This window comes from Micromys minutus, assembly GCF_963924665.1.
Source record: "Micromys minutus genome assembly, chromosome: 27".
NCBI lineage: Eukaryota > Metazoa > Chordata > Mammalia > Rodentia > Muridae > Micromys > Micromys minutus.
The window spans coordinates 38,316,928-38,342,166 of NC_137962.1; the positions used below are offsets into that span (position 1 = coordinate 38,316,928).

At 52.1% G+C, this 25,239-nt stretch overlaps 1 protein-coding gene and 1 pseudogene across 3 annotated transcripts; one reads left to right on the forward strand and one right to left on the reverse strand.

Annotated features, from left to right (window-relative positions):
- Positions 1-488: 488 nt before the first annotated feature.
- SYNGR1 (synaptogyrin 1) lies at positions 489-21,851 on the reverse strand. Of its 2 annotated transcripts, none has more exons than XM_080938849.1 (4): positions 21,713-21,851; positions 6,216-6,453; positions 5,156-5,301; positions 489-1,321 (listed from the first exon to the last, which is right to left on the reverse strand). In XM_080938849.1, exons 1-4 carry the CDS (start codon positions 21,809-21,811, stop codon positions 1,100-1,102), a joined length of 705 nt encoding a protein of 234 aa, XP_080794975.1. In that variant the 5' UTR covers positions 21,812-21,851; the 3' UTR covers positions 489-1,099. The 2 variants fall into 2 exon arrangements, with proteins under 2 accessions (XP_080794975.1, XP_080794974.1); XM_080938848.1 differs by lacking the exon at positions 489-1,321 and adding an exon at positions 3,527-3,800.
- A 2,787-nt stretch (positions 21,852-24,638) lies between these two features.
- Positions 24,639-24,970, forward strand: LOC308437857 (large ribosomal subunit protein P1-like; annotated as a pseudogene). Its single transcript has one exon. The product of its transcript is annotated as a large ribosomal subunit protein P1-like (transcript).
- The last annotated feature ends 269 nt before the right edge of the window (positions 24,971-25,239 follow it).

A 25,239-nucleotide genomic window follows, 5' to 3' on the forward strand; every position in this document is an offset into this window, starting at 1 on the left:
CAAGAAGAGAGAGAGGACAGTGTCCCAGGTGATGCTGGGGGTGGGGGGGATGCTGCCACTTGCTGGGTGGGTGTAGCCAATAAACTTAGGAAGCAAGGTCATCTCTACCACTTACTGGGACTTTGGGTCAGTCTCCTGGTCTCCTGTCTTCCTACACAGCCATGAGCAAAGGGCTCAGTGATCCCTCCAAGAGGCAGGGATGGCCAATACTCCTCTGGGAAACTGCTAAGGGAGTTGCTGGCACAACCCAAAGGAGTTCCCTGTGGGACATGTTGAGCACGGAGCAACACAAAGGGACAAGGGTAGTTTGAGGGAGCACTCTAGGAGGGGACCAAGACTGAGAAGGGGGGCTGCAAGAGGAAAGCAAGCTGAGGCAGAGGAGGCCCTCAGTTTGAGACAGATCACGGGGGTCTCACTGAACTCATGTCTTGAAGTGCTGTCCTGCCCCCACCCGCACCCCACCTCATCAAACACTGAGTGACAAAGACTAGGCGTAGGAGACGGAAGTAGAGAAGGCTGGCAGGAGCTCTATATCTGGCCCATCTTAAAGCGGCCCCAGCAGTCGCCACTTCAGTGACCTTGAACAAGGTGCCTTGACCCCTCAGACCTCGGTTTCCTTAACCATAAAATGGAGGTAACCCTGGCAATCCCAGGAGGACTGTTGTAGATTATAGGGATGACCGCCCACTCACCATTTGGCTAGGCCCCTTGCAACCAAACTTGCCAGTATCTGTCTGTCCCACCTTTTCTGTGTCGGGAACAGGGCCTTATCAGCTCATCTTCCCCCCTCTCTATCTCTCTCACTCCACAGCTGAGTAAGGCCTGGCATACAGTAGGTACTCAGTGAATGCTCAAGGACACAATGAATGACTGTAACCCCTGGGCCCCACCTCTAGACCCCTCCTGGGCACACACTTGCACACATGTGGACACACCCATCACTCCCCACCCCAGCTGCACTGGGCCTCAGTGGAGTCACTTGGAGGCTGAGCATGTGCTAGGCAGGGTAACCTGGGAGGGTGCAGGGTGCTTGGGAGGGGAGCTAGGATGGAAGGGCAGGGGCAGGGTAGGCGGTCACTGTCACCACCATCAGGGGGGCTCAGTAGCCCTGCGACTGGTAGCCCTGGGGCTCAGCATCGAAGGTGTTGGCTGGATGCTGGTAGGTACCACCCATGCCAGCAGGGTCCGACCCAGCACTGGGCTCCACGTAGGGTGCATAAGGCATGCTGGAGTCCTGGCTGGGATCCATGTAGTCCTGGGAGAAGAGGGCGGAGTCGGCTCCGATCTGGTACCGCTGGAAGGCTAGCACAGCCTGCCCCGCCTGGGATGGGGGCAGGCGGGGATGGGGACAGGTGGGAGGGATGGTTAAGGGAGAGACAGACAAAGAGTATTGGGTTAGTAGAGGTTAGTTGACCGGATACAGAGAGTTAGACATTCAAAGCTCCAAGCTTGACTGAGGGAAAGGACTGTTCACACAGCCACCCCTCCAGAGGTCTAGGACCATATATCGGCCATCTATAAAGAGCCTCAAAAAATATCTGCCTGTGTATCCCAAGACAAGACCATTCCACTATGGAGGGTTAAGAAGGCTCACAGACACACAGCCTGTTCCTGAACTGTGTCTTCAGCGATATGTGAAATGGGAGAAAAGATTGCCTAGAACGGAGAACTCTTCACAGCCACCTTTCTATTTCTCTTGTAGCTAGGCGCGGTCATGTGACTAACTCCCAGCCAATGAGATAAAGCCATGTTCTTTGTCCCACCCACTCCCTGATCTAATGCCTGAAAAGCAGATATGCTGGCTGGAGCTCTAGCTGCTGTTTAAAACACACCAGAGTGGAGGATGGGAAAGAGATGGGGACGGAGGAAGCCTGGATCACTGAGGACACCTACAGACACTCTGCAAGCCCTACACAATCCCTCCAGACTTGGCATCTGTTATTCTTCGGAATGGAAATCACTGGTCACTAAAGCTAATTCTAGTTGAAACACCTGGGATACGTTTGGGGGACAAAACTAAACAGTCAAACACATTCCAGGATCGTGGGACTCATCAAATCCTTGACTGTTCAATATACACTGAGTCCTGTTTCTCTCAGCACAGTCTGGGAAAGGTCTGCCTGCAGGCACATGCAGAGAGAAGACAAGGGTGCGGACATCAGATCAGCTCTGTAATTCACAGAGAGCGCCTTCCCTACCCTCTTGCCGGTCTCCACTCCTAGGTCATGGCTGGGAAGATGAAGGCAGACAGGAGGGAGACCATGGCAAAGAGTGCTGAAATTCAGCCTCAAACATGGGGCCCTCGCCTGTGAGGGACAGAGGGGTGGCCAGAGCTCTCTGGCGCTGGGATTAGAGGACAGAAAGCAAACAGGATGAGCAGCTGAGAGATGGGGAGAGCAGCAGGCTCCCCCTTCACTCTCTGACTTCACGATGCTCACAGTGAGGCTAGAGCAGTGGCTTCCACAGACCCTTCCAGGGAGAGATCTCCGGTTAGAGCCACGGTTCTCAACCTGTGGGTTGCGACCCCTTTGAGGGGGTCACATATCAGATATCTACAATATAGCAGTAACAAAATTACACTTGTGAAGTAGCAACGAAATCACTGTACGGTTGGGGTGGGTGGTTACCACAGCATGAAGAACTGCATTAAAGGGCCGCAGCATTAGGAAGAGGCTGTGACCATGTCCTTCCTGCTCCTGTGGTCACCCGACACAAGAGGCCACATACTGGAAAAGAGAAGGACCTGGCCCAGTAGGGCCGTAAGAGGGATGCTGAAGGACTCTGTTCAGTGTTCTGGGACCTGCACTTGATGGACATCTCACCAGGCAGCCGGCTGTCTGGACTTACATGCCTCCAGTGTCTGCAGACCCACTCTGCATTCGGTACAGCGAGGCAGAGGCAGCGCTGTGGGGTCCATTTATACCCACCGCATCCTCCATCCTCTACCTCTGCAGGGAACACAAGCATAGGTGGGTGCTGCCCAGGATCTGGAAGCCTAAGTCTTTTGGCAGAGCAAGTATTTAATATAAGACCCACCCACCAAGGAGGGTTTATGGAGATGCACCTCACCCAAGGAATAAATCAATGAATGAGTGAATGAATGAATGAACAACAGAACTGACATTTATTGAGCATCTCTGTGCCAACCCCCATGCTGCCCCTTGTTCAGCCCTGCTCAGTTGCCTGAAGACATTGATCCATTATCAGTCAGGTTAGGAAATTTGACTAAGCTTCAGGGTGGTGCAAGAATTGGCTCTCAGTCAGACAGCACAGGAGACCAGACCAAAGGTTCTCCAAGAACCCAGGCTAGCCCCTCTGTAGGTAGTCAGCCCAGGGAGACACTAAGCTGGTCTCTCACATCACGGTCATGAACAGGTTTATCTTACTGTCAGCTCAGCCCCTTCATGGAGGCACTTCAGACCTTGCCCACCCCACTTAGTGGAAGTTTGGCTGTTACTGTACCCTCTCCAGCCAACAGCCCCCCCCAGGGGGCAGGAACCTGTCTAATCCACAGAGGCACAAAACGGCTGCTCAATAAATGTTTACTGAAGGAACGAATGCAAAGAACAAACAAAGGAAGCAGCAATACAGCAGGAGTGAGCCTGTGGTGAGCCATCGCTGACTCCTCCAGGCAGCCCCATCCTGTCCTAGTGGAACATCTCCGACACTGGGCCCTGCTGAGGTGCAGCTTCCCTGTCCTTCAGGGACTATGGCTGGGCTGAGGCAGGGAACAGTGTGTTGTATTCTTCCTGGAAGGTAAGGTCCTTGAATCTGCGCACGGCCAGGGCTGCAGTCAGACTCTGCCAGAGAGAGCGGGGTGAGGCCACTGAGGAAGTGGAAGGGCAGAGCTGCCTCAGAAAGGGCCAGCCGTGGGCAGCAGCACCAGGCCATTGGGTGTTTGCCCTCAATCCAACTGCTACCTGTCAGCTGCACTGTCTCAGCCAGAGGCAGGAATAGGGGAAGTCCTACTTTTAGGGTACCTTCTTCCCAAATGAGATCCCCTGAGGTCACCCTGATCTTCCTGCCCAGTCCTGAAGACATCACCATGTCTTCATGGTGACCATGGCTGGCATCTGGGAACTGAATCACAAGACTCTAGCTCCCAATACTGGGGGGGGGAACGACTGGTGGGGTCCTCAAAAAAAGAAGTTTGGGCTGGAGAGATAGGTCAGTGGTTAAGTCTCTCTTCCAGTCTCGAGTTCAATCAATTCCCAGCAACCACATGGTGGCTCACAACCATCTATAATGGGATCCGATGCCCTCTTCTAGTGTGTCTGAAGACAGCTACAGTGTACTCACAAACATAAAATAAATAATCTTTAAAGTCACCCAAGGAGAGTGTAGAGAGGGAAAGCTGACTATGTGCAGTCCAAGGGGTTCCTTGAAGAACATGGAACTTAAAATGGAGCAGAAGAGGGAAGGGGGGGCTCTGATGACACCCCAACCTCACTCGACAGGAGGGAGATGAGGAAGGGAGAAAACAGATATGACCTAGACCCACACAGGAGCCAGCACTGCTGTGGCGCATGGAACCCTTGAGACCCTGGGCTAGCCCTGAAAATGCTCCAGCATGCTGGACCCCTAGATAACACCTTCCTCTTTATTTATTTTGTTTTTTTGAGACAGGGTCTCCCTGTGTAGCCCTGGAACTCATTCTATAGACCAGGCTGGCCTCAAACTCAGAGATCTGCCAGCCTCACTCTCCCAGTGTTGAGATTAAAAGCAAATGCCACCATGCCAGACCTAAAAATAAAATTCCTTAAAAAGACAAAAGATGAATAAGTACGCCATGAGGTGACTGAGCCCGTTTCCTTGTTTGGAAAGCAGAGCCAATAGGAAGCTTTCTCCTAGAGTGGGGAGACCCCAAGAGAGAAGATTCCGTCTGTGAAAGGAAGGCAGCAAAGGCGTGGTGTGTGACCAGAGACTAAGGCAGGAGGCTCTTGAGTTCAAGACCCATCAGGGCTACACTGTGATGTTCAAGCCACATCCTTAGGAAAGCTGTCCCACAACAAGGTAAGGGTCTGCCTTGCTCAGGGAGGCTGCAGGTGGCCCTGGAGCAAGAGTCCCTCCAAGAAGCAGGGACTTCATCTACTCAACGGGATGCAACTTGGGGTTTGACTGGAGTAAGTGTCGACTCTCCAGGACCCGTACTCACCCATGTGAAAATGGAGAAGAACGAGAAGGCGATGGCAGCCCGAGCTGCGTCTGTCCCTTCGTTCAGAGGGTTGTCCTTGGGCTTGGAGACTTGCCACTGGTTGGCCAGGAAGCAGAAACCCACGAACCAGAAGAAGGCCCAGAAGGCTGAAGTGCCCAGGGCCAGGCCGGATGTCAGTGACACACAAAGAGAAGGGGGAGAAAACAGGGCACCAAGGAACAGGGGGCAGTTCAAGAGTGTGTCCTCATGTTCCCTGACCCCCCCCAAATAACGAGCTAAGGGTTGGAGTAGAGAGAGAGAGCTAGAAAAGGGTACAGGCTAGGAATGATAGAGAGCTAGGGTCAGGGGAGACCACAGAGAGGGCAGATGGAGCCAACTCACAAGGCCAGGAGTACAGGGAGGAAGAGAAAGAGGGAGGAGAGGCAGCTATATCTGCGGCATCTCTTAACAGCTGCCACCTCCCTGGCTTGGTCTGGAAGGCCAGCAGCTAATGTATGGGGCAGGATGCAGTGACCCTGCTCAGACTTCTAGAGAACTGGGGGAGGGAACAGTTGGGACAGGACAATAGTGGCTGCACGACCCAAGGCCTGTATTTCCACTTCCCACATGTGTGTAGCTTCCAAAAGCACCCCTAAACGGGGCCCCTCTGAAGCTGAGGTGTATGGGCTGGGTAGAGGGACAAGATTTTCTGTGGGTGCCCATGCTCTACCAGAACTGTCCAGAACAGAACGGGCATATGCCAAGCTGCCCCTAAGAGGCACTTCTGGGGACATTCATTTAGTCCTAGCTCTTTCTAGAAGATCAAAGGGACCCCAGACCTAGAAGCAGGGACCTTCAGACCTACTCATGCCCTGGCTGATTCCCAAGGGTGGGAGACTGGCACAGGCTGGCAGTCTCCCCAGGGAGGGATACAGAAGAACCCTGAGACCAGAGCTGACTTGAACCCCTCCCCTCACCAACCACGGCCTCTAGCCAGTCACTTCACTACCTATACTTCAGGGGAGGGTGGAGGAGAGAGCTCCTGACATGCTAGTAAGGGGCACCCCCGAAGCAAGCTCACCCGAGACACCGATGTCGGACAGCACGGCCTTCTTGCGGTCCTTAACACTGCTAATCTGCGGGAAGTACACGTCAAGCGCCAGGTAGAGCACGCAGGTGAGGAAGGCCAACACACCCACAGTCACGCCGTAGCTGCAGGCATTGGGGTTGCGGTTGTAGATGCAGAACTCCTCCTCCTCCTCCGGGTTGTTGAGGTAGCCCTCATTCACGATGGAGCCGAAGACCACAATGGAGAAGACCTTCGAGGAGAGGAACAGGTGTGAGCAACGTTCCCCCGACCCACTGTGAACACGAGGCAGGTAGGTATGAAGCAGAAGGCCCAGAGTGGGAAGGCCACTTGCTTGAGGTCACACAGCACAGGCAACATCACTGCTTACACTGCTGCATGGGCCTAAGGGCATCTGACTGTACAAACAGCCCCTCCTACCACCTGACACCAAGGGACCCAAGGCTGGTGTGGAACTCAGGTTTAATTCCCTGTCCTCTAGGTCAACTTCCACAGTTCCTGACACCTGCCCAGGTCTGTACTGTGTTCCTCTCTGAACGGCCTACGCTGTTCTGGCCTGGTGTCTCAGCCCACAAGTTCCGGTCCTACCCCAAGGGAACAAAGTGACAAATCCTGCCGAGTTCGTCCCATGGGCCACTTCGTAAGTCACAGCCAACCCTGTTCACTTCAGCTGGATGGGCAGCTGTAGAGACACACCCCTGCTGGTCACACCCGACAGTGCCTGGAACTAGTCATCTGCTTCTAATAGAGAATGTGGTTAAAAACGTGTCTGGGCAGTGGGCAGTGGTGGCACACACCTTTAATCCGAGCGCCTGGAGGCAGAGCCAGGCAGAGCTCTTAGTTCGAGGCCAGCCTGGTCTAGAGTGAGTTCTAGGACAGCCAGGGCCACACGGTGAAACCCTGTCTTGGGAAAAAAACAAAAACAAAACACAAACAAAAAGTGTCTGGACTCATAAGGCCCCATCCTTTTCCCTGGGAACAACAGGTGGCCAATGGTTGCTAGGGGAAGGGCAGCCATCTTCCTCATCACGCAGGGCTGGTGAACTGTACTTGGCCCTACTGTATGCATGCAAGCAACTTTAAATGGAAAGACACAGGCCTGGAGAGACAGCTCAGGGGTTAAGAGCTTGCTACTCTTCCAGAGGACCTGGGTACAGTTTCCATCTGTAATTCCAGCTCCAGAGGATCTGACGCCCCCTTCTGGCTTCTGTCGGCACTGCACTCACACAGTATAGACACAATGCACACATACACAAGTAATCAAAGACACGAAGGTAAGAAGCTTGTTGGGAACAGGGGGTTCGAGAAAAGGGAGGCAAAGGGAAAACTGGGATAAATAATCAAAATATATTCTATAGGTGTGACATTGTGAAAGTGACAAGGGACTGCTTCTGGCTCCCACTTCACTCACCCTCTGGTCTCTCCTGTCCCTGCCTGCTCTACTGGAAGCCAACTGCTGTGTTCCAAGCAACACCACAGAAACCCACATGGCAAGGAGCGGACACCCTGGAGTATTAAGGGGGATACGGATGAGGGAAACCCAAGCACCACTCATACTGTTTTCCTGTCTTCCTGTGTGTCCACAGCATCACATGACAGTGGTCCAATTTAGCTATAGCCCCATGATGGCCTCGTGACATCCCCGAGGCCTCAGTGCACTGTGATCTTTGAATTCTACTGAGTGTCTGCCCTTTACACGATGCTGCAGGGTGCAGAGCAAAGCAATGGACAGAAGTCAGGTACACGCATTCAGAGCATTTACACACGCTTTTCCTGAGTTAAAGCAAGAATGAGCTTGAGACCAGTGGTTCAGGAAGGAAGACTGTGGCCTAAATGTGCATCGATGGGGGAATGAAATCTAAACCCACAGCCCTTTACAAGGTGGAATCTGATTCAGCCACTAAAGGGGAGAACTAAAAGAACCAATGAGAGCAGACACAAGGGCGGGGGGGGGGGGAGTACAGAGGCAGAAATGTGCTGATTAGCCTGTGTGAGGTCCTGGGGCCAAAACTAAAACTCAATCTGGACACAAGGTCACATATTACGTGTTTTTTTTTCTTTCTTTCTCCATTCCCCCTTTTCTTCTGACAGGTCTCTCTCACTATGTAGCCCAGGCTGGCCTAGAACTCTCGCTATGTAGACCAGACTAACCCTGAACTTAGAGACCCACTTGCCTCTACCTTGAGTGCGAAGATTAAAGGCGCTCGCCCCATACTTGATGTGATTTCTTCTATTAGCTGTTTTCACCACAGGCAAAACAGCAACAGAGCAGAGCAGAAGGCAGGGGTAAGGGCAATGGCCTGGTGGGAAGGAAGGAAGGGGCTAGGTTTTTGGTGACCACAGGACACCACAGACCTGTCCACACAGGATATTCTGGCTCACTGGCTCTGCTTCTGGCCCATGAAACCCAGAAGGTGATTTAGAATGGCTCACTGACAGAAAAGAAAAACTGAGACTCGGAAGGCAACCAGCCTCCGGAGGAGGACCTGAAGGTGAGGGATAGAGAGGCTACCAGGCGGCCTTGCTCTACCTTGTAACATCAATATGATGGTTAAGCACGACTGAGTCCAGGCTGGTGCTCAGGGGAACAGGCCTACCATAGAGTTTCAAAGACAAAGTCCCCAGACAGGCAAAGCAGACTCTGAGGGACAACTGCCTGGACTAAGTGACACTCAGTCTCTGCACACTGCCATCTGGTCTGGCAGCTCTAACCACCCAAGGCTTTCTAGCAGCAAATGGGCAGGTCCAGTACATCATCAGACGTCACCAAACCAACAGAATGGAAGTTGTTTGATTAGCGAGATTTCAGAAAAGCCTGCAGCCTTCAAATCTGAGGCTTGCTGTACGCTGGGTAATGAACGGTCTTCTAGAAAAATTACCTTCTGGTGAGATGGCTCAGGGGATAAAAGCATTTATAACACAAGCTTGGTGACTTGAGTTCGATTCGAAGGACCCACATAAAGGTGGAAGGAGAGAAAGAACTCTGCAAACTGTCTTTTGACTTCTGCCTGTGCTCTTAGGCACACTCGTGCACACACACATATACACAGGAGGTGTAGTTCATAGGTAGGTCAGGTACTAACCATCCTGGCACTTCAAAACAAAACAATACCAGCTTCTCCACATGGGGAGGTTCGCACACCAAAATAGAGCATGCCTCACAGGAGTAAGAGAGAGGTCCTTTCAGGTTGCTTTCCTTCCCTGGAGGCTATGGGCAAGAAGAAACAATACCAGACAGAGTACTCTCTTGGGGGGCAATGCCTAAGAGGGGCATGCTTCCTGTGGCCAGAAATGTACCACTGCTGCAGGCGCTAAGAACAAGAGTGGGTCCCACTTCTCAAGAGCAAGAAAAATGGACTCCTCGGGTTGGAGAGATGGCTCAGTGGTTAAGAGCACTGACTGCTCTTTCAGAGGTCCTGAGTTCAATTCCTGGCAACCACATGGTGGCTTACAACCATCTGTCATGGGATCTGATACTTTCTTCTGGTGTGTCTGAAGCCAGCAACAGTGTACTTATATAAATAAAATAAATAATTTAAAAAAGAAAAAGAAAAAGAAGGGGAAAAAAAAGAAAAGAAAAATGGACTCCTCAAAGCTGGGAGAAGGAGCTGGGAAGAGAAGCAGGCAGTTGGAAATCTGGGCCTTGGGGAAATCTTAAGTGGAACCATTAAGACTGTGTCTCTAGGATAAGCCAAGCAGGGAGTCCATGGAGAAGAGGCCAAGAAAAATGTGCTAGAGACATGTGTCCCCAGGAGGGTGAGGAACAAGATGAAAACACTCTCAGAAGGACAGAAATGGGAGGCCTGTGGCCCCACGGTGGCAGCAGCAGGCTCTGGCTCTGGTCAGGCACTTTTGTAGGCTTCTTGGTGCCTAGAACCTTGTAGAAATGGGCATTTAGTACAGTAAGACCTGCCTGTGGGAAGTGACCCTGTAGGGTACAAGTCTGGTCTGAGAAACCCTGCCTGGCCTTGGCTCTTTAGCTATGTAACTTTACCTGTCTGAACCCAAACTCAGGGGGAACAACAGCCCAGGGCTCCCGAGGTACTCTGAAGAATGAATGTATGCCAGGCCCATGAGGAGATGACCCAAGTGAGCATCAGAGAGAAGTACATTGGACTGATGTATAACCGGGGAAGCGGGTGCTTAGGCTGACGGCAGGTTGTGGGGAAGGTCAAGAGGACGCACCAACGGTCAGGGGAAGAGTCCTGAGATCAGGCCCTTTGAGATGGGCTAAGAAGCCAGCCCTTCAGGTATCTAAAGCACGCATAACCAGGCAGAGGAATGGAAGCAGAGAGGCTGGCCGTGGACCAAGGATACCGTGGAGGCAGAAGGAGGATAACTGAAGCCGTCATTAGAAGCCAATGCGACAAAGGCTGATGGACTGTGGGGTGGCCATTGTCTTCGGGTGCAACAAGCATAAATGCTGAAAGAGCTGGGTGACAAAGTCTGGCTCTGAGTCACAGAACCCTTCTCACTGGTCCTGTTACCTCCAATGTGTCACCACCCTACAGTCGGAAGGTCACTTTTGAGGTTCCTCTCTACTGTCTGGAATACAGCCTGAGTTTCTAGGTATAGAGGCCATGTGGGCATCCTCCCTGTTCAACTTGGGAGCTCTGATTTCCTTCAGCTGCACACTTCCTACGTTCCTGTTTCTGTCTTGGCCCCCCTCCAGGCCTTCTTCCTTGGAGGCTATTCCTAGTACAGGTCACGCCTCAAACCTAACATTGGTCTCGGTGGCAGGTGTGGAGAGAGCACACAAACTTCAGGGGTGCACTATTCAGGGAGCTGACGTCACACAGATCTGCACTGCACAGGGTGGGGCCTGAGAGGCCTCTTCCCAGAGGTCAGTATTTTATTCACTTAACAGCAACTCCTGAGGGCTTCATATGCATACACCTACACAGAAACTGAAAGGTAGGCAAGGCCCCTGTCCACACTGAAGGAGGCAGACAAGTACCTAGGTTCTGAAACATTAAATCATGTAAGAATAGACTGGGTGGCCAGGTGGACCTCTGATGAAGTGACCCCAGGCTGCAGCCAAGTCCCCAGACCCATTGGATATCTGGAAAATGGTGGCTCAGGGAGGAGCCACAAGTACAAAGGCCCTATGGTGCAAATGAGTTCAGTGAGTTAGGAGGGAGATGAGAGGAGCTGACGCAGAGCCGGAAAACATCTGGGAATTAAGGTCACCAAGGCGAGCAAAGACTGGGCCCCTGGCCTCTAAGGTCAGGGTGGTTTCATGCAGACTCAGAGACGGTTCCGTAGCTGACCCGACCTAACCTGAGTTTGCAAAGCATCCGCTAGAAGAGAGACTGCAGGGAGCTCCTGCAGTGCCAAAGCTGGACAGAGCCAGAGAGCTTGGACTGCAATGGGGGGGGGGTGGCCTGCAGAATTTGCCCATTTCCCATGCAACAAAGGAAAATATCGAACCAGAGAGTGAACTTAATGATAATCGGGGAGAGAGGTGTGCACCTGAAAACACCATACCCCTACAGGAGACAGCAGACTACAGATGGACAAACTGTCTCCAAGGACCTACAACCAGTCTCTGGAGGTCTCTAAAGTCCCCTACAGGACTCCTTGCTGGCAGTATTGATCTAGTTTCTCATCCAATTGGGACCTCCCCACACACAGTGCTGGGGACAGGGCCTCAGGTGCCTGCTGCTCTGCCTGACACATGAGGAGAGAGGAAGGATCTACCCACTTCCTGTCTCAGGATCGGGACTGGGGGACTGCGGGGAGAGCCAGAACTGGCATACCAGGCTCTCTAAATCCAACGCTGGTGCCCTGTGCCAGGCAGCCTCCCTGGGTAGCTTGTTATGGCCAGATCTGCAGAAACTGCAGGGAACAGACGGAGCAGCGTAAGCAGACACCAGAGAGCCGGAAACCAAACCAGAAGGAAACTGGATCCAGTGGTGGCCAGGACACCGGGGAAAATACATTGCGGTTGCTGGCTATGCTGTGGGGAAAGAAAAAACAGTCCCACAGGGAGCACCAGGGCCCAGAAACAGCAGAGCACCCAGATAGCAGGACAAGACCCAAGGGGGCCAGCTGACAGCCCGGGGCTCAAAAGGAATCTCCTCCACACTAGCTTGAAAAAATGGTGGGGAGGGCTGTCAATGGCTCAACAGATAAAGGTGTTTGTCACCGAAGCCTGGCAGCCTGAGTTCCATCCCAGGATCCACACAGTAGAAGGAGACGTTGAGAGCTATCCTCTGACAGCTGTGTGCTGTGCCAGGCACTCCTGAACAAACACAATAAGAAAATAGAAGGGAAAAGCCCAGATAAACAGTCTCTGCTATGGTTTCCACCTGCTTCTGAAGCCATCCATTCTGTCTTTAGAAACACATCCCAGATGGTGCCTGATGTAGACCCACAGCCAACTCAGAAGCAAGCCAGAGGAAAGATCAGATTGGAGGAGTATTTCAGAATACTGAGCTGCTAAATTCAGAGGTGCAGAGAGAATCGGACATCCCAGAAGCCCTGAGCCTCTTGACTCCTGCACCTGGTCAGCTATGGGGAGGGTAAAGATGGCGCAGCCTCAGGGTGCTGGAATATCCTGCACATGCTGTTCCCTCTTTAGAATATGGCTTCCTTCCTTTTCTCATCTAACTGAAGCAAGGCAATGCCTTCTCTATTAGGATGTGGTGACTCCAACAACCTTCTAGACCTCTCCCTACCCTGATCTCATGAGCTAAGGTGTTTACTGTTTGTCTCCCATGAAACACTGTACCAGCCTGCAGCCCCAGGAAGCAGAAGCCAATAGAAGCACCCCACAGACTTGGCCATTAATACTTGCCCTGTGCCTCAGCCTGCCTTCCCACGGCCTAGCCTGCTGCTTCCAAAAGGGACACATTCCAGACCCCAGTTCCAGAGAACCATGACGGCCCCCCATGCAACCTGCCCATCTCTTAAGGGACCAATGGTCAGTGTAGTTAGAGGACAGATCCAGGAGGCCTTGGGCCTGGCCCAGCTGCAGGGCTCTAAGAACAGCTCCCTCCACAGCCCCATTCCTTAGCCAGCTTAGGACAGCTGTTGCCTCAGCAACTCCAGAAACCCCGTGTGTGCCATGCATGTGCAGATGCCCAAGGAGGCCAGAAGATGACGTCAGATCCCTACAACTGGAGCTACAGACAGTTGTAGCAAGCCACCTGACTGAGTGCTGGGACTGAACACGGTTGGGTCCAGAAGAGCAGCAAGTCCTCTTAACCTCTGGAAGATTTCTCTAGCTCCCTGCTTCCTTTTTGAGACTGGGTCTTAGCTGATATGGTACCTGCTTATGTAGCCCAGTCTGCCTTGAACTCACAACAGTCTGCCTGACTCAACCTCCTGGTGTAGTGCCACCACACTAGTCTGGGAAGGTCTTTAGATAAATGCCAGGTTCACCCAGATTAGCTGTACACACACACACACACACACACACACACACACACACACAATCCCATCTGGCCTCTTACTTCAGTTTCCCCACATAACTGCAACACTCTTGCTACCTACCACCTTGGATGCAGGCCACCTCCACAGATCTTCAGGCAATGGCTTCGGTCCCACCAGCCACCCTCTTTAAACCAAGATCAAGACATGTTAGTTAGTCCCCTACTGAAGTGACACTCAGTTACCCAGGAAGTGAAATCACCATATAGTCCTAACCCTCTTCTCTGGCTCCTTACCAAGCTCAACCTCCCAAAGCAACAAAACCTCGAGGCCTTTGCCCTTGGCTGTTCCTTGGCCTGGGATACCTCTGTCCCCAGGATCTTCTCAGGGAGCCTGGCTCTGCTGCATCTAAGCAGCCACAGGAACCACGCAGTCCTAGGAAGCCCTCCGACCAGGACTCTCAGATCCAGGACAGCTTCCAATCAGCGTCCTCAATAACACCGTTATATAAGTTGTTCCCTATAGCTCAACTGTGGGGTTCAGTCTCCCTAAACCCAGCAGGAAGGTCAGGAGAAGTCTGGAGGGGAGCAGGGGCCACTCTGACAGGCACAAGCAGTGGAGTTCAAGAAAAGAACTTTTCAGTATCCCCGGCTGGTAGTACCTTGCACACACCCCTGAAGTGCCGCCTCTCTAAGCCTTCTGTGAACTAGACCTGGCTCCAGGTCAGCATCTGGCCTGATGTAGGCCCCTCCCAAGCCCCAATCCTGCCTCCAGGGTCCCCAGACAGGAAACCATACTGAGATGAGTCAGGCTGCCAAGGGCCCTACTACAGGCAGGTCCACGGCCCACAAGATCATGTGAGGGAAGCAGAGAAGCCAGCTCAGGGACGCGTGACAGCTCCCAGCAGCAACTCATCTGCCCAGAGAGCTTGAGCCTCTTCTCCCTGTAGCTTTGGATGTGGCCATTGGGGATTAGTTGGTAATCTTCCCACAGTCTATCTGATGGGTGGGTGGGGCTAGTTGGGCAGGGCACAGAGACTTAAGTCTCATTGGATGCTGAGATGCTACATACTTCTCCCTCCTGAGGCCATGAAAGCATGGGTTCCCCTGAAGCCTTACCAGGAAGGAGAACCCAGCATACTGCCTTGACTGGCCAGCACCCCTCAATCAGTGCCACCTCTGCCCCTTTTGAAAAGAAGGAGAAAGTGAGGTGCAGTTACCACCTGGAGAAGTCTCCAAGCATCTGATTCCATCCCAACTGGACCTAAGTACCCAGCCTGCCCATTGAGGGTGGGGCTACTGACCAAGGCTCTGGAGTCCCTCAGGTAGTGAGGACAGAGTTTTCCTCTCAGCTGCTGCCTCTCTCCTTATCAGATGATGCCAGGACCCTGGTCTGATACTGGCACCCCAGCCTGACACCACCTTTCTCCTAGCCCTAGCTTCCTTTTGGAGACAAGGTAGAAGAGGCTGCCAGCAGTTTTGCCAATTCTTAGCTAACTGCCCATGTACAGGGGCAGTGAGGAGTCAGGGGGCAAGCTGGGAAACCCAGGAAGGCTTCACAGAGGAGATGAGTTCTGGTAAAACAAAGGGCAAAGTAGGCGAAGTCCCACCTCCCATACCCACAGTGTGGAGCCCTCCCAAGAAGCCAGCCATCACCCAGTGCTGCGGGTCTGGGAGATCCCTGCCCCCAATATTTATAGCCCAATTCAACTTTGCTACAGCATCAGCTCCTTCTGGCTGGCTGGTTCTTACCCTGTTAAGCCAGGGTACACACCTCCTGCTGGTTTCTCATTCACCACCATGACATTTTAACTGGATTCTGGATCATATTTTCCTCATTAGTGTGAAAGCCTTCATTGCCTGGAGCAGGTTTCCAGAACACACTCAGAGTATAGGTTAAGAGAGAGGACATCCTACGCATCTGGATTTACTGTAAGGGCACGCAGAGGCCCTCGCTGCCAGCCAAGCACCGTGGAGATCCATTTATAACAATCAGCCACCAGATATGGCAACGTGAAGGTCATGGATGAGCCTGACCAGAGGGAGAAATGAGGTAGGAGCGAACTGAGCACACTCGGCCCTACAAGGGACCAAGAAAATGGGGAGGGAGCGGCTTCCAGTGCTGAAGGGGGGAAAGGGACAAGAGCCGAGAGGGGAATGGGGAGGGGGGAAGGAGCAGGAGGATCGAGGAGAGAAATGCCAGATGAGGAACCCGGCCATCACACAGGGAGCCGGCCCAGAAGGGATAGAGTGCAGTTGGGGAGTGGACTGGATTTGACCTAGCTGTGGCAGGTGTGCCAGAGCAGGGACACATAACTACTGAGGGCCCAAGGTGGAGAGACAAGAAAGTCCAGAGACAAGGGTCATGGTGGGGACCTATGGCTCAGAGGTCCAGATACAAGCTCACAGGACAGACAAGAGGGCGGAGGAAGCACATAGCCCGAGGTGTGGATGGCGGCTGTGGCTGTGCTAGATAAGAGAAAATGGAGAAAGGGAGTCAAGCTGTGAGGCAAACAAAGGAAACCAAGAGTTGGCACAGGGGCCAGGACTGAAGACCTGCAGACCAGGGAAGGTATGTGAGGTGGGCATGGGGGCGGCCATCATGCTGGAACTAGTCTGTCAGAAGGGAAGGGAGGTATGGGGCTGCTGTACAGTCCAAGCTGCAGAAGGGCCTAGAAGTGCTTGAGAGACCAGGCCCTGAGCCTGTCCACCTTAGGCCCGACAAAGGGAAGGTGGGGAAAAGAATGGTTTCAAGGTACAGGGTTAAAGGACAAGCCAGGTTACATTGTGATTTACACAACGAGGTCCCAGGTTGGGACTTCAGTTGTTATGCAGAGGCTGAAGACCCAGAGCCCGGGCCCTGTCCACCTGTTCTGTAAATTGCAGGCTACTCGAGGAATCTAGCCTGTTGGGATTCATGGTCCCAGCCTGAGCTGACAGCCTGGAACTGTACCAGGCAAAGTACCTCCTCCCCCAAGCCACTTCACTGGCACCTGCATCCTCAACAGAGGAGATGAGCCAAACTCCATGCCTAGAAAAGAAGGCTCCCCCAGAAACATGGGGGTTACGACTATCCTGCCACGCTCCAGCAACATTCTGCTCTGCTCACACGTGTGTGCCAACGAACCTCCCTCTGCTGTGGTGTTTGTGTGTGCACATACACGTGGAGGCCAGAGGTCAGCACAGGGTGTCCTCAGCTGTTGCTGCCCTACTCACTTTTTGAGGCAGGGTCCCTCACTGAGCCCGCAAGTCATTGATTTGGCTAGACTAGCAGAGCTCCAGGGACCAGCCTGTATGTCCCCACCCAGTGGGGTTACAGACACCTATTACATCTGCCTTTTACAATGCTGCTAAGGATCCAAACCCAGGTCCTTAGGTAGGCCTGCACAGGAAGCACTTACCTGGCAGAGCCATCTTCCCAACCTTTTGGCATTACATCTTTAAGGACGGGCATACAATGGGGCTAGAGAGATGGCCGGAGAGATGGTTGAGCACCGGCTGTCCTTGCAGAGGACCCAGGTTTGATTCCCAGTACCTACATAGTGGCTCACAACCATCCATAAACTCCAGTTTCAGAGGATCTGATGCTGTCTTCTGAGTTTCACAGACACCAGGCAAGTGGTGTGTAATATTCATATAGGTGGGGGCTGGAGAGATGGCTCAGCTGTTAAGAGCACTGACTGTTCTTCCAGAGGTCCTGAGTTCAATTCCCAGCAACCACATGGTGGCTCACAACCATCTGTAATGGGATCCGATGCCCTCTTCTGGTGTGTCTGATGACAGCTACAGTGTATTCAAATCAAATAAATAAATCTTTAAAAAAACAAAAACACACAGTCAGGCAAAACACTCGTAAATATAAAATAAGTAAAATCTAAGACATTGTCCTTCTCTTACTTAATGAATGGGGAAACTGAGGCTTCCAGAATATCTTGCTCTGTCACACAGCCAAGCAGGGATGAAGGAGGCTGCCACAGGTTTGCCCTGTACCCTGAATTTCTTCCCTCCCACCAGGAAGCAGGTTTTTCAGGTCTGGCTTTCAAGCCTGGCTTCTCCAACCTGTTATCCACCTCTCCCTTCCCCTCCTGGCTTTTCCTCTCAGTCCCTCTGACCTCTGTTCTATTTCCCCCCAGGCTCAGATTTGTTCCTGTGAGTCACGGGGCAGTCACGGGGCTCACCTATCCCAGCACCTCCAGCTGGCTTTAGCTGCCACTTGAAATTGGAGATAAAACTGGATTGCGTATCTTTAATCCTAGTACTTGGGAGACAAGAAGATTGTAAATTCAGGGACATCCTGGGCTACACATCAAGACTGTCTCAAACTAAAGTTAAAAAGTGGGGCTGGGGGCCTGGAGAGATAGATGGCTCAGAGGTTAAGAGCACTGACTGCTCAGAGGTCCTGAGTTCAATTCCCAGCAACCACATGGTGTAATGGGATCTGATGAGCTCTTCTGCCTGCACACATACATGTAGGCAGAATGTTGTATACATAATAAATCTTTTTTTTTTAAAAAAAGTGAAGCTGGAGACATGGCTCAGTGACTATGGTCTCACATAAGATGGCCTATAACGCCAGGAGATCTGATGCCTTGAACTCCAACTGCAGGAGTTCTGATACCCTCTTTGAGCACCCACACTCATATGCCATGCACACACAAACACAAGCATATACATAAATTAAAAAATTAATCTTAAAAAAAGTTTTAAAAAAATTAGCTGGGTATGCCTTTAAATCCCAGCACTTGGGAAGCAGAGGCAGATGGATCTCTGAGTTCTAGGCCACCCTGGTCTACAGATCGAGTTCCAGGACAGCCAGGGCTACACGGAGAAACCCTGTCTTTTACAACAACAAAAATTAAGAAGGGTGCTGGAGAGACAGCTCTAAATGAAGAGCCCTTGCTGTTCTTTCAGAGGATGCTCAGTTCTCAGCACCCACATCAGGAGGCTCATGCCTCCAACTCCAGCTCCAAGGTTTCAGTCCCCTGCACAGACGTACACACATACAGACATATACACATTTAAAAATGAAATGAAAATGGAACAGATTTAAAGGAGGCTGAGGATGCGGCGTGGCTGACAGAGGGCTTGCCTGGCATGTGCGAAGCCCTGAGTCCCACCTCCATTTCTCAACAAAGCCAGGTGTGGTAACACAGCCTACATCCTAGCACCAGAGAGAGGAGAATCAGTTCAAGGTCATTCTCAACTACATAGCAGGTTTGGGGCCAGCCTGGGCTATATAAGACCCTGTCTTCTTAAAAAAAGGAATTGGGGAGGGAAAAGGGAATAAAAACACAGATGGCGGCAACAGCTTGCCGCTGGCCTGGACGAAGTCCCAACTCTGTCTCCCCCATCAAGTGCAGTCTGGCCTTGCCCAGCCTGGGGGAAGGAGTGACAGCCAAGAGTAGAGAAAGCTCCAGTCAAGGGACAAGTGGGTTCTGAGAAGACCTGCTTCTGTGCCACTGGGGGTCAATGGACTCCAGGGACCCCAAGGTTTACAAGGTCCAGGGTGAGTGAGGTCCCACAGCTTGTACGGTAAGGGTCTGAAGGCCATCTTTTGGAAAATCAACAACAAAAGATCATCCTGGTACAAGTTCTACAGACACACAAGTCTAGGTGTACATGGTGCTGGGACCACATCTGTGGTAGTGTCCTGGGCATCACTGGTCCAGCCTGGGAATCTGGGTCTATCAGTGCTAAATCCAGGACAGTTTGAGCAAACCTGAGCAAATCCGTCACCTTCGATCCAGAGCCCTGGAATCCATTAGCTCCATGGGGAAATATGAGGCTATCAGACCCCAAAGGAAATGCAAAACTATGAGGGTGGAGAGAAGGCATGGGGTCCACTCCAGAATGTGTTAAGATGTCTATTTCAGCGCAGATTATTCAAAAAGATGGAACACAAACAACACGGCACAACATGAAATTTACCTTTTCTTTTCCCTCTCTTTCATTCGCTCTCACCCCACCACCCACCCCTGCCTGCACTGAGGTTGGTCTACCACCAGCCACACCCCCAGTCCCCTCTTCACCCAAAGTGTGCACCTCAGTGGTGTTATGTATCCCGTGTTGCAGCCCAGTAATGAGCAGGTATTACTTTAATAATCAGATAGGGGTGCAAAACTCTTTCTTTATCTTCCTTCTAGGCAGTCTCATGAAGCGCTGGCCTCGAACACCTGCCTCAGCCTCCCAGGTGCTCAGATCAAAGGCATGAGCCACCACTGCCCTTTTTTTTTTTTTTAAATCTAGGATTTTAAAACATTCTTTTTCTCTAGCCTTTAAAACACACGGTTGCTAAAAGTATAAAGTACCTGGGATCCGTGTGTGTGTGTGTGTGTGTGTGTGTGTGTGCGTGTGTGTGTGTGTGTGTGTGTGTGTGTGTGTGTGGTCCGGAAGGGCTTTGGACTGGAGCTGAACTTGATCCCCTCTACATCCTTTCCAATCTGGAGACTACAGGATTTGCCATCTCCCCTGCAGCAGAAGCCCAGTCTTCTGGTGACAGGAAGACTTGAATTCCAAGATTTGCCTGCTGTTGCCAAGATCAGTGAGTGGGTGCTAGATCTAGCTTAAGTTTCCTCCCTCCTGCCGGGTATGTCCTCCTTTTACCCGGACCTAATGTGTAAGCCCTCTATGTCCCACGAGAACCCACCTGACATCACCTCCACAGCAGAGAGACCCCTGTCCTGGCTCCCTCCCTAGTAGGACTGTGGGCTTCCTGAGCATCAGAGCTGAGCCTGAGTCATGCTGCCTTCCCTCCCCTCGGGGCCTGGCAAACTCAATAAAGCTTTGCTAAATGAAGCCATCGACAGTAGAAATGACCCAAGCACAAGGAACGCCCACACCCCCCTCACAAAGCCTCCCCAGCCAGGGACCCCAGGGGAGAGGTCAGAGGAAGCAGCACAAGGTCAACCCACCTGACCAGGCAGGTACATTCAGGGTTCCCACTTCACCTAGGGCCTGCAAGGGCTTCCGCAAGCTGGGGAGGGCCGAGAGTTGAATAGATTCGGTATCACAACCCTCGTGGATATATCTGGGCTTGCATGGCCATAAAAAGTCACAGAAACAAGGCTTCCCACAAGGAGGGAATTTAAAGGATTCCTAAGACCAAAACTAATCTCAAGCCATTCCGCCCATCAGATCCTGGTATGGCCCTGAAAACCAGGAAAGGAGGGCACCTCAATAAGCCCAGGTCACAGCTGACTTCGGTTATTAGGCCCCAGGCGTCCCTGACCCATGTCTCCAGTGCAGGCTCTTCTGGTCTTAGCACACCAGAAATGGACCCCAGACCTGCAGAGGCAAGGCCCTCCATAAAGCCAGCCAACCCCAGAGGACACCAAAGCCTGCATGCCTCCTTACCCCGGGGTGCAAAGCCCCCAGAGCCACCTTGTCAAGCTGTTTCTGCCCCAACCCCCAGGTTTGAGCTGAGCCCCATTCAGCACTGGGGGACCTGCACGGACTAGGTGGGCTACAGACTGCGAACAGCAGACCTTCCTGCGTGAAAGGAACCTTTCTCCAGACAACATTTAGAAACCACTCAGGTGTTTGCTGGGGATGGAAGTGTTGCGGATTCATAAAATGTCTGTGCCTAAGGGGGCCTCAAGGAGGCTCCTCCCACCACTATAAATCGAGAAACTGAGGCATGACATAAGAGGTGACGCTCCCCACCCAGCTCGGAACTGAGTCCCTCGTATCCCTAATCTTTTTTGGGGGTGGTTCCCTGCCCAAGGTCACGCGGCAAAGCAGATGCGGGTCTTGGCGGAACCCAAGTATCCAGGCTCCAGACTCAGAGCTTTGCAGCGTACAGGGTGAGCAACGAAATCTAGTTACCGGTCCTCGCCCCGAATGCGCGCGGCAGGTGCAGCAGTGAGCCCTAGAAAAAGATCCACGCCCTGATCCGCGCCCCCCAATAAGCGGCCTTGAACTTGGGCTCCGTCCCCACGGACGCGCGCAAACCAAGCCGCCAGATGCAGAGCAGCGACAGCCTGGAGGTCCCGGAGATGAAGCTAAGGAACACCATGGCAGGGGCCGGGATCCGCTTGTGTCGCCAGGGCCGCCCGGGCCAGGTGAGGTCGCGCCCGTTCCCGGAGCCCGGCACCCCAGCTCGCCTTGTTGTGTCCTTACCCAAGACACGACGCGCAGGATAGTGTGTGGCTGCCGCACCAAGGTGTAGGGGTCGAAGGCGCCCCCGGCTTTGCCCGCTCCGTACGCACCCCCTTCCATCGTGGCTGCACCGCGCGGCGCCCCCCTCTCGGAGCGCGCCGCCGGCCCGTGCGCGTGCGCGGCGCCCCCGCCCCCTCCCCTGCGCTCGACTAGTGCAGCCCGGGACTCCCGCCAGGGGGCGTTCGTGCACGGCAGGTGCAGCTCTCGGGAGCTCGCGCTCAGAAAGCGCGTGCTGCTGGGGTCCCAGTGTGGGGCGCGCTCCCTGCCAGCGGGGTGACCTCTTTGCAAAATCGCGCGTAGTCCGGGCGTGGATGGAGAATGCAGACGCGCCCCCGCCTTCGGGAGCCCTCCGAGGTGTAGCTATTCAGGAAACCCTTTTCGTTATGTATGTATGTATGTATGTATGTATTTATTTATTTGCCTCTTTCCTTTCGCTGTCTGCCCCCAAAATTAAGGCAAGAGGCTCAGTTTGACAGTATATGGCTCCTTGAACGCGTCGCTGAATCGCTGGCTGCAGGAATCTCTCTAAGAGATCTACAGAGCCTCTTCGGACCCCCAGAACCACCTTGCTGCCTAGCTCCACCGATGATGTCATGCATGAGCACCCCCACCTGAAGGGAGCTGTAAGGGAGGCAAAAGCTGGGGAAAAACATAGACCTTGTGAGATGCCCTTACCCCTCCACCACAGCTCCCTACCCCTTTCCTTAATCCAGTAATTAGTTAAGTATTTATTTCTTCCATTGTCTTAGTCTGTGGGCTCCTGCTGGTCAGGTTTTGTCTGTAGCCAAAGGCCTCACAAACAGTAGGTGGTCAATAAATACATCCTTGAAACACCCCTCACCTCCCACCCGGTCCCCAACACAGTTTGACCTTTAGGGCTCCTGGGTTTTATTTGTTTTATTTTTTTGTTTTTGTTTTGTTTTTGAGACAGGGTCTCTTGTAGAGGCTGGCCTTTGGAACTCACCCTGGGGGACAGGATGGGATGGTTTTCAACTTCTTTCTGTTCCTCCTGCTTCTTCATCCCTGTGAATGGAGCTTCAGGCCTGCGCTACCATACCCATGAGAAATCTTTGAGGCAGCTTCTGGAAGAAAACAAGAGAAAAATCTTTATAACTCTGTAGATTGGAAGACCTTTTCATCTTTCTTAATCTTTATCTTGTATCAGTGTCTGCCTGGATGTTTGTATGTGCATAGTATAAATGCAGTGCCTGAGGAGGTCAGAAGAGGGTGTGGGATCCTCTTAGAACTGGAGCTACAGACCTTGGTGGGTCACTGTGTGGGTACTGGGGACCAAACACTAGTCCACTGAAAGAGCAAGTACTCTTGAAAGGATAAAAAATACAGCCTAACCCCTCCAAGGACTCCAAGCTACTTCACTCTAAGGGAACCTTAACCCCCACGCCTAAGAACCCCTAAATAACTCAAATAAATCCCAGACCCTGCTCTCTGCCAATAAGTAGATATAAGGTCACACTCCTTGCTGTCCCAGAGCCGCTTTCTATATGAAACTGGGTGAAAGGGCGTAGGACAGGCCCTTGGATACTCGAGCCAGGCCTAGTAAGTTAACAGGAGACAAGCTGACTTAACCGCTTATCTGGCTTCTGCAAACTGCTTGCACCATAGAAAGCCCTGCCCTAGTGACTTATCCTGAGTGCCATTGTCACCCCCACCCAGGAGACCTCGAAAATAGAAAACACAGGCTTAGATAATTTAAAATGATTGGTTTGGGATTCACAGCTGTCCCGATCCTGCACTTGGGGTCCGCAGTCCTCTACCCCTGCATGGTGTACGACTGTGGGCCCCAGCGCACTTGGAATAAAAATCCTCTTGCAGTTTGCATCAAGACTGCCTCTGGTGAGTGATTTGGGGTGTCGCCTTTCCTAGGACGGAGCGTGGGGGTCCTCACTTTGAGGATCTAACACTCTCAAGTGGTAAATTCACTATATAGTCTATGCTCAGTTCAAATTTGGGACAATCCCAATCACAGACATTAGCTTTCACATCTAACAAAGCATTTTCTCCGAAGCACAAAGTGTGTTGTCAGGAGGGCTGAGCAGCCAGCACCGGTCCTTACTACATGTGTCCTGAGTCTATGCCACAGTGTAGATGATTACATTTGTATCTTATCTAATGACAATAAGTTCATAGGGTGGAGCAGTTTCAACAGCAAAAAATGCTAGATAATCCCACCTACACCTTGGTAATATTAGCACTCTTGCCACACATCACACCGGAAATCAACCAATCAATCTATTTACATATATGTGTGTGTAATTTTAATGACTATGCAGTTTAAAAGGCTATTTCGTAGCTGACTGTGGTGGCCCACACCTTTAATCCCAGCAAAGGCGGGTGGATCTCTTGAGTTCGAGGCCAGCCAGGGCTACACAAAGAATCCCAGTCTCAAAAACAAACAAAACAAATAAAAGGCTATGGCATAGTTGAAGAGGTGTCAGAAGTGGGCCTATGGAAATGGAAATAGAATCTGCTCATAAGACAAGGTAAGACAGGCTGGAGAGATGGCTCACAGACTGCTCTTCCAGAGGTTCTGAGTTCAAATCCCAGCAACCACATGGTGGCTCACAAACATCTGTAATGAGACCTGATGCCCTTCTCTGGTGTGTCTGGAGACAGCTACAGTGTACTTTAATTAAAAATAAAAAAAAATTGCCTTCTTCCTCGGCGCTGCCTGCGAGGTGGCTGCCATCTATTTTGCAGCATCATGGCTGCCCTCCAGCCTCTAGTGAAGCCCAAGATCATCAAAAAGAAGACCAAGGTTTTCCTCAGCTGCCGCCAAGGTGCTGGGTCCTTCCGAGGGAGCTAAGGCCACGTTGGGGTGAGGCCCTCACTTCATCCGGCGACTAGCACCGTGCCAGCAGTTTGCAACATGGCTTCCGTCTCCGAGCTCGCCTGCATCTAATCCGCCCTCATCCTGCACCACGACGACGAGGTGCCGGTCACGGAGGATAAGATCAATGCCCTCATTAAAGCGGCTGGTGTCAATGTTGAACCTTTCTGGCCTGGCTTGTTTGCAAAGGCTCTGGCCAATGTCAACGTTGGGAGCCTCATCTGCAATGTAGGGGCTGGTGGGCCCCGGGAGCCGCTCCCGCTGGTGATCCTGCTCCATCCGCCGCCCCAGCTGAGGAGAAGAAAGTGAAAGTAAAGAAGAAAGAATCCGAGGAGTCTGAAGATGACCTGGGCTTTGGTCTTTTTGACTAAACTGCTTTGTTAACATGTCCAATAAAGAGCTGAAACTGTAAAAAAAGAGAGAGAGAGAGAGAGAGAGAGAGAGAGAGAGAGAGAGAGAGAGAGAGAGAGAACCAAGATAAGTGAAAAATCAAGTCAAGAGCCAGATACTAACATTAGTTACAGGAACAACAAAAAAAATCAAACCATGCTGCCGAGCGGCTTTCAGAAGTTTCTGGTCCACAATGTCAAGGAGCCAGAAGTGCTGCTGATGTACAACAAATCTCACTGTGCTGAGACCA

Coding starts and splice junctions, on each gene's coding strand:
- SYNGR1 (XM_080938849.1), bottom strand. CDS start 21,811: ATGGAAGGGGGTGCGTACGGAGCGGGCAAAGCCGGGGGCGCCTTCGAC. Junction 6,454..21,712: donor TCCTGCGCGTCGTGTCTTGG/GTAAGGACACAA, acceptor CTCTCCTCGAAG/GTCTTCTCCATTGTGGTCTT. Junction 5,302..6,215: donor GTCCGACATCGGTGTCTCGG/GTGAGCTTGCTT, acceptor TGGGCACTTCAG/CCTTCTGGGCCTTCTTCTGG.